Raw genomic sequence first — 13,149 nt, 5'->3', positions numbered from 1 at the left:
CATCACGAGTTAACAGACCAAATGTCCGTAAAAACCTGTGTGCCTGCATTCGTAATGGAGGTGCCCACTTTGAACAAGATGTGTAATGTTCTTTAATTGTATTGTTCATTGATTCCATTCACATGAAGATGAATGAAGTATTATTTCTTGTACACAAATGTGAATGTTAGCAACATTTGTACCTTGTTGGAAAGCAGATGTCACAAGGAAGTAATTTAAGTAATTTGTACGCTTCGTGTCATACCATTTTTGTTATTAATACGTTGCCAAGTAAACTAAGAGTGCATTTTTTTTATCATCACTTGTAAGTTTAGACCCACCCGTTTAATACGTTGCCAAGTAAACTAAGAGTGCATTTTTTTATCATCACTTGTAAGTTTAGACCCACCCGTTACTTGCATGTGATTGTTATTTGGGAAAAACTTTTTTTTTCAACGAACCACTTATTTGTTAGCTATCAGAAAACGCTGAAATAAGTTCCATACAATGAGCAGTTTTTTCTCAATTCATCTTTTTATGTGGAAAATTGTCATTTTTTAAAAAAACAATTGAAATTCGATTATCTCGAAAACTACTAATTTTCGGACGGGGTATCATATGGTCAAATTTATTGCAAATTGTCTCTACTTTAACCCCTTTCAGGGAATACATCTAATTACCAGTCACCCTGTATATACATGGAGATTTCAAGAACGGATGGGAAAACATGGAGGATGACAAATGCTCTGGACGCCCTTCGACGAGTCGTGTGGACGAAAATGTCGTCAAAGTCAAGGAACTCTTGGACCAAGACCTTTGTTTGAGTGTGCGAATGATAGCCGAAGAACTGAATCTACCCAAAACAGTGGTGCACGAAATTGTGAGTGAAAATTTGAACATGCCGGAGATTGCCAAATGCTGGAAGCTACATTACGATAACGTGTCGAGTGACACCACGTTCGTTGTGACGTCATTACTGGCTAGAATCGGCGTTGCCACGTTGCTGCAGCCAACGTACAATCCCAACATGAGCCCGGAGGACTTTTTTCTATTCCCAAAGCTCAAAAGAAGCTTGAAAGGTCGCCATTTTGATGATGTTTTGGCCTTCCAAGCAGCAACGACGGGTGTTCTGAGGGGTTGTCGGAAGCTGACTTCCAGAAGGCGTACGCTGCGTGGAAATCGTGCTGGCAGCCAAGGAGAGTATTTTGAAGAATTTTAACAAGTTGTACCAATTGGATCAATAAAATTTATTTACTGGACCCAGTCTCATTACTTTCCCGACAAACCCTGTATAACAATATATTATTCGTTTGTCTAGGGCAATTAGCCTCTGATTTACAGTCATTTAAATGAAACCCTGCATTTTGCTAAAAATTGGCCCGGTCCCAGGGGGCTTACATGGCAAAATAGGCTCGGTAATCAAAAGCGTTTTTCAAAACAGTTTCATCCAAATAATATTCAATTTTAAAAATATTTTAAACACTTGTACAAAAACATGTGCAGCCAGATGTTTTAAAGCCCTCATTATTTTCCTTCAGAATGCAAAACAGAAGTTATAGTGAGTGTCAACCTCCTCTGGTTGACAGCTTCACTCCCTTATTACTTGAAGGTTCATCAAATAAGCCAGTCCTGCCTGGCTGATTCATTGCATCACATCTACCATTCAAAGTAACATTTGTCGATAAAGACAAAATTCCCCGACTTTTCCTGGTTTTCCAGGTCTGTCACCACCCTGCCAGACTAGGCATGTTATATCTCATGTGAAAGAGCCCTTCAAGACCTTTCCAATGCCATTTGAATCACTTCTATAGGTTCCCTGATTGAGGAAATGTTGCAATTTAAATTTAACAAGGTTGAAAAAATGCTAAATATTGTACAGTTTGCACAACTGTAATTTTGGAAATACAAAATATACATCTACCTACAACTTTGCATATTTTCCTACCTCAGTATGCTAAATTTCAAATGAATCAAAATATGTGAGGTTGAAAAGTACTTCTTTATTTGTTGATTTCGCATGAAATAGCCAATGTTCATCTTTCTTACAAACTATAAACTACTGTACTTGGAAAATATATTTTCACAACCATCCTGATACAATATTCTCTAATTAATGAAGTTGTCGCTATAATTATTTAAAATATATGTTGAAAGGATATTTTATACAAAGAAACCCCGTACCATTAGTACACTACAAACTTCTTGTATTTAGCTGCCATACTCTACATAACTTGTTATTATATGGGAAGGCAACTTACCATCACCGATCCAACTGCCTCAAATGCTGTCACAACATTAGTGCAACGGTCTAATGTTAAGTAGAGGAGCCCTTCACTGGGTTCAGTAAGCAAACTAAAAGAGTACGCCAAGCCTTGTCCTCTAACTCGGCGCCATATTGGACCCTTGAAATGATGAAAATAAAATATTAGCTCATAGCGTAAACAATTTTGAAATTTACAACAGTTGTCATGGTCACTAAATAGATGACTTTTCCATCTTTGCCCATCCACCCCACCTATGCTCCTCCTAAATTGTGCAGTTTTTTTCTTTTCGGAATATGTTGTATATGTATTATTATTGCTGTAGATTCTTGTGAGGTTCTATGATTGTCAACAGTTTGAGAAAACTTGTAAAATCAAGGCTTAGCCAAACATATAATACTCAAAATAATTAATGTAGTACAATTCACAGTGGGTTTTTTCATATTTTTCTCAAATCATGCTAGAAATGGACTTTTAACAGAAATAATAACATATATTGAAGAAAAAAAAAAGAAAAAGTGTCTGAAATTTTTAGATAAAATTGACTAATGCAGTATAGTTGAATGAAGTACATAATTTTGAGATGTGGTATCACTTTGGTTATCAGCGACTTCCTATGGGGAAATCATAATGGCAAATCATAGTTGCATCTGTGACGAACTGATAGAATACATTTTTGCATGTACAGGGTGGCTCAAAAATTCACTTAACACCCTCGGTACAAGGCCACTGCAGCGCACAACGTGGAAATGGTGATGACCAATCGTTGTCAGGCCAAGGGGGAACCAAATTGACGCCACCCACACAGTCGGCGGTCATCTTGAATTCAACTTCAGAATTTTAAATGGGAAGGGGTGATATGATATATCAAATCAGGCTAGAAGTTCACGAGAAATGCATTGGTGAAGGTTTTCTTTTATGTATCTTTAACCAGTAAAAAGTTATGACTGAATTCTTGTATCAATTTGCTCCTTTTCGAGGTGTTAGAAAAATGCCTTAAAATTTGTTTAGCGCACCGGTAACGCATCGAGATCAAAGTGACGTCTAGGGAGAGAAGCTGAATGGTTAGTGCTGGTAAGTTAATAGTGTGGTGTGCTGTGTGGAACATGACTGGTTAGTCAATTTTCCATCAACGGAACCTTAAATGCTTAGGGCTACTTGGATTTGTTAAATAAACAGGTTTTTCATCTTTGCTTATGGAAGAAGGTACTTTTTACAGTGTTTTTTCAATAGGGAGGAACACCAGAACACTATGGGAACGTTGTGAAGCAGTTTCTGTCCAAAGTTAGTTATCAGATGAAAAGGGTCGCATATTCTGTTTATAAACTTCCTTATGAACATAAACATTAGCCTTGTCACTGTGAAGGACTTTTCACTGTAATTGTTCGTGACAACCATTCATAATCCGCAGCTCTTCATGGATGTATCTGATTAAAATCTTGAGCAATGGCATACAAACTTCTCTCCCTAGACATCACTTTGATCTCGATGCATTACCGGTGCGCTAAACAAATTTTAAGGCATTTTTCTAACACCTCGAAAAGGAGCAAATTTGTACAAGAATTCAGTCATAAGTTTTTACTGGTTAAAGATACGTTGAAAAACCCTTCACCAATGCATTTCTCGTGAAATTCTAGCCTGATTTGATATATCAACCCCTTCCCATTTGAAATTCTGAAGTTGAATTCAAGATGGCGGACATCAAGATGGCCAGCGACTGCGCAGGTGGCTTCAATGTGGTTCCCCCTTGGCCTGATAACGATTGGTCATCACCATTTCCATGTTGCGCGCTGCAGGAGCCTTGTATCGGGTGTGTTAAGTGACTTTTTGAGCCACCCTCTATAAAACATTACAAGGGAGAATTGAGTACATTGTATTTAAATGTTGTGAAAGCAGAATAAAGTTATAATTGCAGTATATTTAAATCTGAACCCTTTCTAAATGATTTTTTAATTTCTCAAATTATTGTACATGTGCAAATGTTTTTGTGTTCTGTTATCTTTCCCATGCCATGCATTAAGATGGTGATTCCCTCTTCCTTATATATATATATATCTCATGTTGCAAACTCTATACCTTGTTCTCTTTTTCTACCAAGCTGTCTAGAATGCATTTTTGAGTATAAGGAACTAAATAAACTCAGCTGTCATAACTAAAATTGTATCTCATAGTTTAGGAGTGGTGGTAAAATCACAAACTTACATTTTACCATAAATGTAAAGCTTTTGAGTTGCAATTTTACAGTTGTAACATAACTTGACAGATTGGTGTCATGTTGTATTTGAGAAAAATTGGTCACCATGTTTGAAGAAGGTGGAGACTCTAGAACCATGATAAAATTAAAGTATAATTCCCAGTTTTCAAGGTGAGCTATCCAAAAATTCAAGAGTATACAAGCACATGTTTTCTCTACATTAACGTATTACGAATCTCACCATTAACACGTTTTGCACACACAAATATATTAACTATTTAAAGGTCTGCGAGATTTCAATGTATCCAAAAATTCTAAATCAATTAAACGGTACATATATTTAAGATATTTAATATAAGGAACAGAGTTTACATTTGCGATTCCACATATTCAAAATTGAAATATATTTTCAAACACGAATGATGGATGTTACAGGATATACTAATCTACGAACATTTGTTAATTGTACAACTTCAAACTCAAATTTGTCTATTCAACTGGAGGCTATCTTATCTTGCAATAATCTTTTGTCTGTCAGGTAGACTTTTCTGCAAAGATACTAAAAAAGTAAACAGATTGAGAGAATTTTTTTTTATTTTCCCCGCAGCTTTCTTTTTCTTCCTCAATAAAAATTAGGGATGGGCCGATATGAAATTTTGGCCGATACCGATAAAGTACAGATATAAAATTTACCGATAGCGATAACCGATATTCTACAGATCCGATATAAGATTAGAAATGGTACAGTCACGGACACTTCTGGGTTGTAACAATTCCATTGAAACTTAATGGGATTTATACAACCCAGAACTGTCTGTGACTGTACATGAAGAACCTGAAATGTTCATTGATCTCCTTAATAAATGTGTGTTTCGAGGTGACTGCAGTGCAAAAGAAGTTTAATATTTAGACAATTACTTTTTTAAAAAGTAGGGCATCGAGATTATCCATAAAAATTACAACAAAATGGCAGAATTTTGCACTAAATTATAAGATATTTATTGATATATCGGATCGGTAAAATAATCGGTAATTTTACCGATCAACCGATACACCGATATGCCTATATCGGCCGATACCGATAGAGTACCAATTAATCGGTCCTATCCCTAATAAAAATGAAACCTATACTGTAAAAAACTTGCCTCAGTGCATTTTTAAATATGTATAAGTTCAATGGAACTTGGATTAATTAATAAAAGTTGCAATTTTTCACATCTACGGAGAAAAATTCACTTCGGAGTCTCGCAGAATTCCCAGACCCAATAATTCATGCAGAATTCCCGATGACTAGCCACCCTGTTGAAGATGGTGGACGACAGTCAGATTTAACATGTTTTGCAAGAGCTTTATGTTATGCTCATATCTGAGGTTACATTGTCGTAGATTAAGAAGCTCAAGTCTCAGCAATGTTAGGTCATCACTTGAGCTTTTAATTTTTAGTAACGACTCTGTAATATAGTGTGTGGTTTAGGAAGGGTGGGGCAAATCACCAATTTTGATTATATCACTAGCAAATCTAGTTTTTAAGCTGAAATTCCTATTGCAACTAGATTTTTCATAAGTTGAGTTAGCTCCAAATTTGGATGGCACATTCAAATCTCTGCTTAGACTACATTTCTGGAGATTAGAAAGAGGGACTTACAATTTGTTTCATAAATTGAAGTACAAGATGAAATATTTACTAAAAAACTGCTACATCTTGGAAAAACTAAACTATTTTACCATGGGCAGGGTCAATATTAATGTTGGAATATATTGAGATATTGAAAACATTTTGTAAAGGTGGTATCAACTAGACAATATACCATCACGATCGTTTGATGATACATATTGTGTCAGCAATACATATCATCACATTGTTTTGGTGATGCAAACCATCATGATATTTAAGCAATATATAGCATGTTGGCACTGTTTATATCTGCCTCTTGTATATATGCCAGACCAATGAATATCTGAGTTTCCACGCAAGTCACTATAACTCACTATTTTGTGTCCGCAGATAAGCCTAACAGTATTTAATGAGCACTAATCAACAAATTTTGCAAACTTTGAAATAATGCATCTACAAAGTCACAAATGTTACGAACACGCATAAAAATACATTTTGATATTAATATGGATGATAGTTAAGTACAAAGTAAAACTATCCTCCATTCACTGCAATGTTTGGCAAGATGGTTATGTCTGTAAGAATGTGTGTATTCAAATATATATTTTTCGTTCATTGGGCTAATTATTATTATTGGGTCATTCCATGTCAGATCGACCAGGGTCTCCAGTTAATAGTTTAGGATTTAGATGAAATTTGGCATGATGGTTCAATCATGTCTGGAGGGCTTGTATTCCAAATATTAGGTTCCTCCGAGAACTAGTTCTAGATTTATAGCCTGTGGAAGAAGATGGTGCACAACAGCAAATGTGACTCAAATCTGATAAATGAGCTTCAGAGCAAACTTCAGGACTCAATAAATTTTCGCCTATAGATCACACACACATCAAACTAATCTCCAAACATGGAACATGCGTATTGTATCAACATACCCTCAGCCTGTTTACATTAGCAAATAAAATAACTCCTGCCTTAAAAAGCCTTACATGTCAAACAATGCATATTTTGTGTGTCTGCTGTTACAACTGTAATCCACCCTGCAAGGTAGCATTAATTTTTCTAGTAACCCTGATGTAGGCTCAGTATGCACACATTACGAGGTGCATTCAAGCTTTAAGGTCTATTTTATTTTTATTTATTATTATTATTATTTTTAGGACTGGTGGCAGATACAAACATGCAGTTTGGCACACTGGACACTACACTATTTGTGAATGTGTGAGAGAGATGGCAGCACCGTACTGTGCACAGAAACCTTGTGGCAGCTGGTAGAGTGAGACTTGTTTCTGATACTAACAATGGCGACATTCACGTTACAAGAGCAGCGTGTGATCATCAGTTTTCTTCATTTGCGTGGGGTCGAACTGATCGACATTCATCAGCAATTGACTGAGACATGTGGTGATGGTGTCATGGATGTGAAAAACGTGTATTCATGGGTGCGGAAATTCAGAGAAGGCAGAACGTCGTGTGCAACTGAACCGAAGCAGCCTCGCGCACGTACAAGCTGGTCTGAGAACTTGATTGCCCAGGTGGAGCAATTGGTCATGGATGACCGCCGATTGACCGTGGAAGACATTGTCTCCAAATGCGGCATTTCCATAGGTTCTGTGCACACCATTCTTCATGATGACTTGAAAATGTGAAAGGTTTCCTCCAGATGGGTTCCAAGCATGCTGACAGACAAGCACAAAGCATCACGTGTGGCAATGTGTCAGTCGCTCTTGGCACGTGATGATGGCATGAATGGTGCTTTCATTCCACAAATTATGACGATGGATGATACATGAATACAGTTTTTCAATCCCGAAACCAAACGACAATCAAAGCAATGGAAGCATTCGATGCCCCTGAAGAAATTCCGGGTTACTACCAGTGACGACAAAATGATGATAGCCATCTTTTGGGATAGTGAAGGAATAATCCTCACATATTGCGTTCCCCAGGACACTGCTGCTTCCCACGAAACAGTTCTTGCGACGAAGTTTCTTCCAGCCTTTGCAGAAAAATGGCCAGAGAGGAGTTCACACGTGTCTTTTTCATCAAGACAATGCTCCTGCTCATCAGGGAAGCAAAGCTTCAGAGATTCCTTGATGACAACAACATTGAAGTGTGTGCTCATGCTCCTTACTCACCTGACCTTACACCTAGCAATTTTTAGCTTTTCCCAACATTGAAGGACTTTCTCCGGGGCCGCACTTTTTCCTTCGTCTGCTGCTATTGCATCAGCAATTTTCCAGTGGGCCAAGCAGACTCCTAAAGAAGTGTTTGCGGCGGCCATGCAATCATGTCGTCAGCGTTGCTAAAAGTGTGTATGTCTACAGCTAGAGGGAGACTATGTTGAGAAGTGAATGAAGTTACATCTCTGTTGTGTAAGTGGTTTATGAAGAAGAAAGAAAGAAAAAAATAGTAGACCTTAGAACTTGAATGCACCTTGTATGTTGCCTCCATATAGTATATCACACAATCCATATTATATGAGGCTGAATATGCAAGAAATTAATAAATCACCGAAAAATGGTGAAACTTTGCAAAAGTGAAGCAGAAAAGAGACAAGAGATATCCACGCCAAGTTGAATACTCTATATAGTCAGACCTTTCTCTAATGTGTGTCAAAATTTCAACTTGTTATTGCAAAGTGCTGGTGCACAACAAAAGTGGACACTTGAATGGTGAGCTCATTTTCAGCGGCAAGTTTCAATAATAATCAGGTGCTGTTAGAAGAATGCACAAAATCAAAATTTACTCTTCACTCACTTCAAGTTGGCTTGTGTACTGCAGGAACAGCAAAAGAGCCGGTAAATCAGGGTCCTTGAAGTCTGTTACAGATGGTATTGTGCAACTTAAAAATGCAGATTCAATGTTATCCGAGCTGAAGAGACAGCTGGTTTTTCCGTCCTTGGGCCTATTCAAGTAAATTGAGTCCGAAATCATGGAAAATCTAGGAAGAAAAAGCAGAATAATAAATAACAATTGTGACAATTAAAGTTTGGTTTAATGCTTTTTTTATTACAAGGTGGCTACTCTAGAACCATGATAACATTTAAGCATAATTCCTGGGTTTCAAGGCTACAAGCAGTTATGTTCTTTATTTCAACCTTACATATTACTGCCTCTCACCACCCTCACACTTATACACACAAATATATACACAATATAAAGGGCCTATGTGATACCAATGTATTCAAAAATTCTATTAAATTCAATTTAATGAAATATACATATAAAATATTTAATTTAAGGTGGGAATTTTACATTTCACATAATCACTCTAAATACATCAACAAATAGAAGTCACAAATATTATGGGATAAACTACAACCATTTGTTATTCATAGAATTTTCAGCGAAAAATGCAGGCTCGACTAGGACTCGAACCTGGGTCTTTGGCATACAGTGCCATTGCTCTACCATGAGCTACCAAGCTAGAATGATTTCTTGCTGTCACTGTTTTACCTGTGTGGAATTGGTCTCTGTCAGTGCTACCGCAACGAAATCCCAAATAGATAATTTAAAGACCTTTTAAATTTTCATGTAGGAGATAAATCAGAAGTGAATGAAGTAGAAACAACAGAAAATTTAGTACCGGAACAAAACTTTACTGAAGTTAAAGATGCTACTAAAAGGCTAAAGAATAACAAAGCACTTGGCATTAATTTAATAACAGCTGAGTTAAATATGGTGAGAATTTATTAATATGTCAAATTCATAAATTAATTTGTCTAATGTGGAATAAAGAAGTAATTCCTCAACAGTGGAAAGAATCCATCATTGTTTCTGTCTTCCTTACTTGACGTAAACAGAAGAAAGAAGATAAAGAAACAAGAGGGGGGGAGAGAAGGAAAAAGAGAGGTGATTTGGTATAAGGAGTATGGGGAAATCCACAGAGATAATAAGTAAAGTACTTAGAAAAGCGGGCATAAAAACATATAGAAAGGGAGGGCGTAGCACTTTAAGGATAGCGAACAGGAAGGAAGAAAACAGAGAGGAGGGGATTATATATGAGGTTCAGTGCAAGGAATGTGATAGTGTGTACAGGAAAACCTCGTTAATACGATATTGGTTAATACGAAGTACCCTTTAATCTGAAGTTCTTCCCATTCCCCAGCCGATAAGATAGGATTTATAATGTATTTCAGTACGGATAAATCGAAATACGGATAATTTTTAATACGAAGTTGTTTACAAGACCCTTCCGTAAAACTGGTTACGCTTAATTCGAAGTAGACACCTGTGTAAGTCGACAAGAGAAGATCGAATGTGGAGAGAGCTTGGACGTTATTTTAACTTCACCTTGACATGTTTCCTTGTCCTAAGAGCTGCTGACAACTTGAGGGAAGCAGCCGGAAATGCCCGCTGGACATTGACATTCTTTGTCAATGTGCATGGCAGGTCAAGCTCTTTCCCCGCTGAATGCACCACCTTGGAAATATTCACCAGTGCTAGATGAGAAATGCGAGATAAGATCGCAGGAAGTCTCACCCATCTGTCTAGCTCTGAGCTCGAGATACAGCAATTTCCCGTGAGCGAGCAACTTTTGGCCTGGTAGCCGACAACTTCCGGTAACCACTTTCGTTAAAAGCGTGTTCTTTGTGCCCTGTAGAACTCCATAAAAAAATGGAAACTGTTACAGATAATCAAAGCCGCATAGGCCAACTAAATATCGTCAACCTGCTTAACACATTGTCATCTACGTTTCCCGCAAAAGTTGACGTCGATCTTACGTATGTTGCAACTTCAGTTTCCTGCTTCATACGTTTCCCAACTGTGCCAGTCATAAAATTTGCCAAAACAGTATTTTGTTGTCCGAGTGACTTCTCCCCTTTTTCTATCAGCAAGGGGGGGGGGGGGTCCGTTGCTAATTGTTACCGCCACGATTTTCTTGCTCGTGTGCACACATGGGTTCCTTTCCTTTGGTGTCTAAAAAAAAAGCAAACAGTTCTGAATACTTTCTTCAAAACTAACAAAAACCTCATGATAAGTAAAAGAAAAGTGACCCCCTTCCTTCTCCTACAACAGCTCATTATCCGCCACTGGTGTGCATGGTAATGTGATAATTGCAGAATTCAGGTCCCTCTTTCTTGTTTGAATGCAGCTGTCTGGATAGGAAATATTGCCCGTATTATTGTCTGTTGCATGGTAAAAGGTAATGCAAGGATCATTTTTCTTTTTCACACTGCTGATAAAAGTTTGGTCTTCGACAACTGCGTTATCTTCAAAATGCTGATGATTTCCCTTTTGCCACCTGCTGCTCTAACTTCCAGCCGGTCTCACTGTGTTTACGCTGCAGCTGGCGCCAGTGTTTAGTCTAGCGTCTGGAAAGCTGTCGCTTGCCGATAACTGCAATGACTCATCCAGTGCGAAGGAATAAGCGTCATTGTTTTGAATCTCGCAAAGCCATATAATCCCCGCTTTTCTTCAGAACCACTAGCGTGCTGGTTATATATATATATAAAATATGCTCAATGTAGGAATACGAGACAAAAAGTTTTGGCGGAGCGAGTGTTTGACCTCCAGAATACTCCTGAAACCTACAATAAATTGTCGATTAATCTGAAAATACGCAAGTTTTGTAAAGCTTGTTTTTAGTTCATTTTATGCTGATGAGCAAAGCGGGACTAAATATAGTTTAAAGTGGGATCAAAACCAGAATGCTTATAGAGTGCGGCACTGTTTAATGTGTCCTAGGATACACACACTTTCTTTATCATGGCTGAAGGTGGGGGTGATGTGATCAGCACCAGGCTCCACCCAGAATCTCCTCCAGGTATTCACTTAATGCGAAGGTGGGTGAATGCCGGAGCTGATTGAACAGGTAGAAAAATCCCAGTTCTCCCCTGTCAGGAATCAAACTCGGATCTCTTGCATGGTAGTCAGATGCCCTAACACACTGAGCTATTGAAAAAGTTTTAGTTTTCAATAAGAAAAATTAAGGATTAATTGCATGAAGTAATATGAAATTCTCCTTAAGGGCAATCAATGTTGTTTGAACTATACCTTGAGGAAATGCAGTATAAAGAAATGAACTGTGGGACTACTAAGGCAAGTGTAGTTTTCCATAAGGTGCATGCACATTGATACGAGGGTCACTATTTATATTTTGAGCCTTGGCAACACTGATTGAAGTTAGTTGCGATTTGACGTTTGCACGGAATTGTCTGGCATTATTGACCATAACGTACTTCAAATGTTTTGTCAATAGCTTCATTTGTGTTGTTTATGTTGCCTTGGAGATCGCGCGACAACAATAAAATGGAATTAACTAGTGAACATTTTCGTGCGATGATTTTTTACGATTTTCGACGTGAATTATCAAGACAAGAGTGCATCGATCAACTTACTTCCACATTTGGCGATGAAGCCCCATCCTTTGCCACTGTGAAACGCTGGTATAACGAATTTAATCGTGGCCGCCATTCGCTCACAGACGAGATTCGCGAAGGTCGTCCAAAATCAGTTGTTGTTCAAGAAAACATTGATGCTGTGCAAAACCTAATACTGCAAGATCGTCATGTGACATACTGTGAGATTGAGGCAACCATAGGCATTAGTTCCACCAGCATATATAAAATATTACATGATCATTTAGCTGCGGGAAAGGTATGTTCTCGTTGGATCCCACACAATTTGACAAAAACTCAAAAAGACGCTCGCGTCAATTGGTACAAACAAAGCTCAATAAATACAATCGTGGTGCTTCAAAAGACGTATATAAGATTGTAACAGGTGACGAATCATGGATATATGCATATGAGCCGGAACGTAAACAGCAGTCGACTGTATGGGTGTTTCAAGATGAACCCAATCCAACAAAAGTTGTTCGTGCTTGAAGCACATCGAAACAAATGGTAGTCTGTTTTTTCGGGAAAACTGGTCATGTAGCAACTGTGCCTTTAGAGGAACGTAGAACGGTCAACTCTGAATGGTACACAACAATTTGTTTGCCAGAGGTCTTCGGTCAAATACGGAAAACAAACAAACGCCATCGGATCATTCTTCATCAAGACAATTCCAGCTGTCACACATCTCGTCTAACAACAGACTTTATGAACAGTCAAAAAATCGAATTGATGGGTCATCCGCCATACAGTCCTGATTTG

The 13,149-nt window shown here is 37.9% G+C and overlaps 1 protein-coding gene across 1 annotated transcript in view; it reads right to left on the bottom strand.

The window, feature by feature from the left end:
• The window catches only part of LOC145983349 (uncharacterized), a 30,769-nt gene that overhangs the window by 13,883 nt on the left and 3,737 nt on the right, over positions 1–13,149 (bottom strand). Inside the window, exons 3-4 of the mRNA XM_083116488.1 lie at positions 8,807–8,990; positions 2,238–2,381 (exon numbers count right to left, since the gene is read on the bottom strand). Of these exons, the coding sequence (XP_082972614.1) occupies positions 2,238–2,381; positions 8,807–8,990 (328 nt within the window). The remainder of the gene's footprint in view (positions 1–2,237; positions 2,382–8,806; positions 8,991–13,149) is intronic.

Source organism: Lepisma saccharinum, unplaced genomic scaffold (assembly GCF_977018435.1).
Source record: "Lepisma saccharinum unplaced genomic scaffold, izLepSacc3.1 HAP1_SCAFFOLD_849, whole genome shotgun sequence".
NCBI lineage: Eukaryota > Metazoa > Arthropoda > Insecta > Zygentoma > Lepismatidae > Lepisma > Lepisma saccharinum.
Note: the sequence above shows the minus strand (reverse complement) of the source record. Positions and strands in the feature narration are given on the sequence as shown.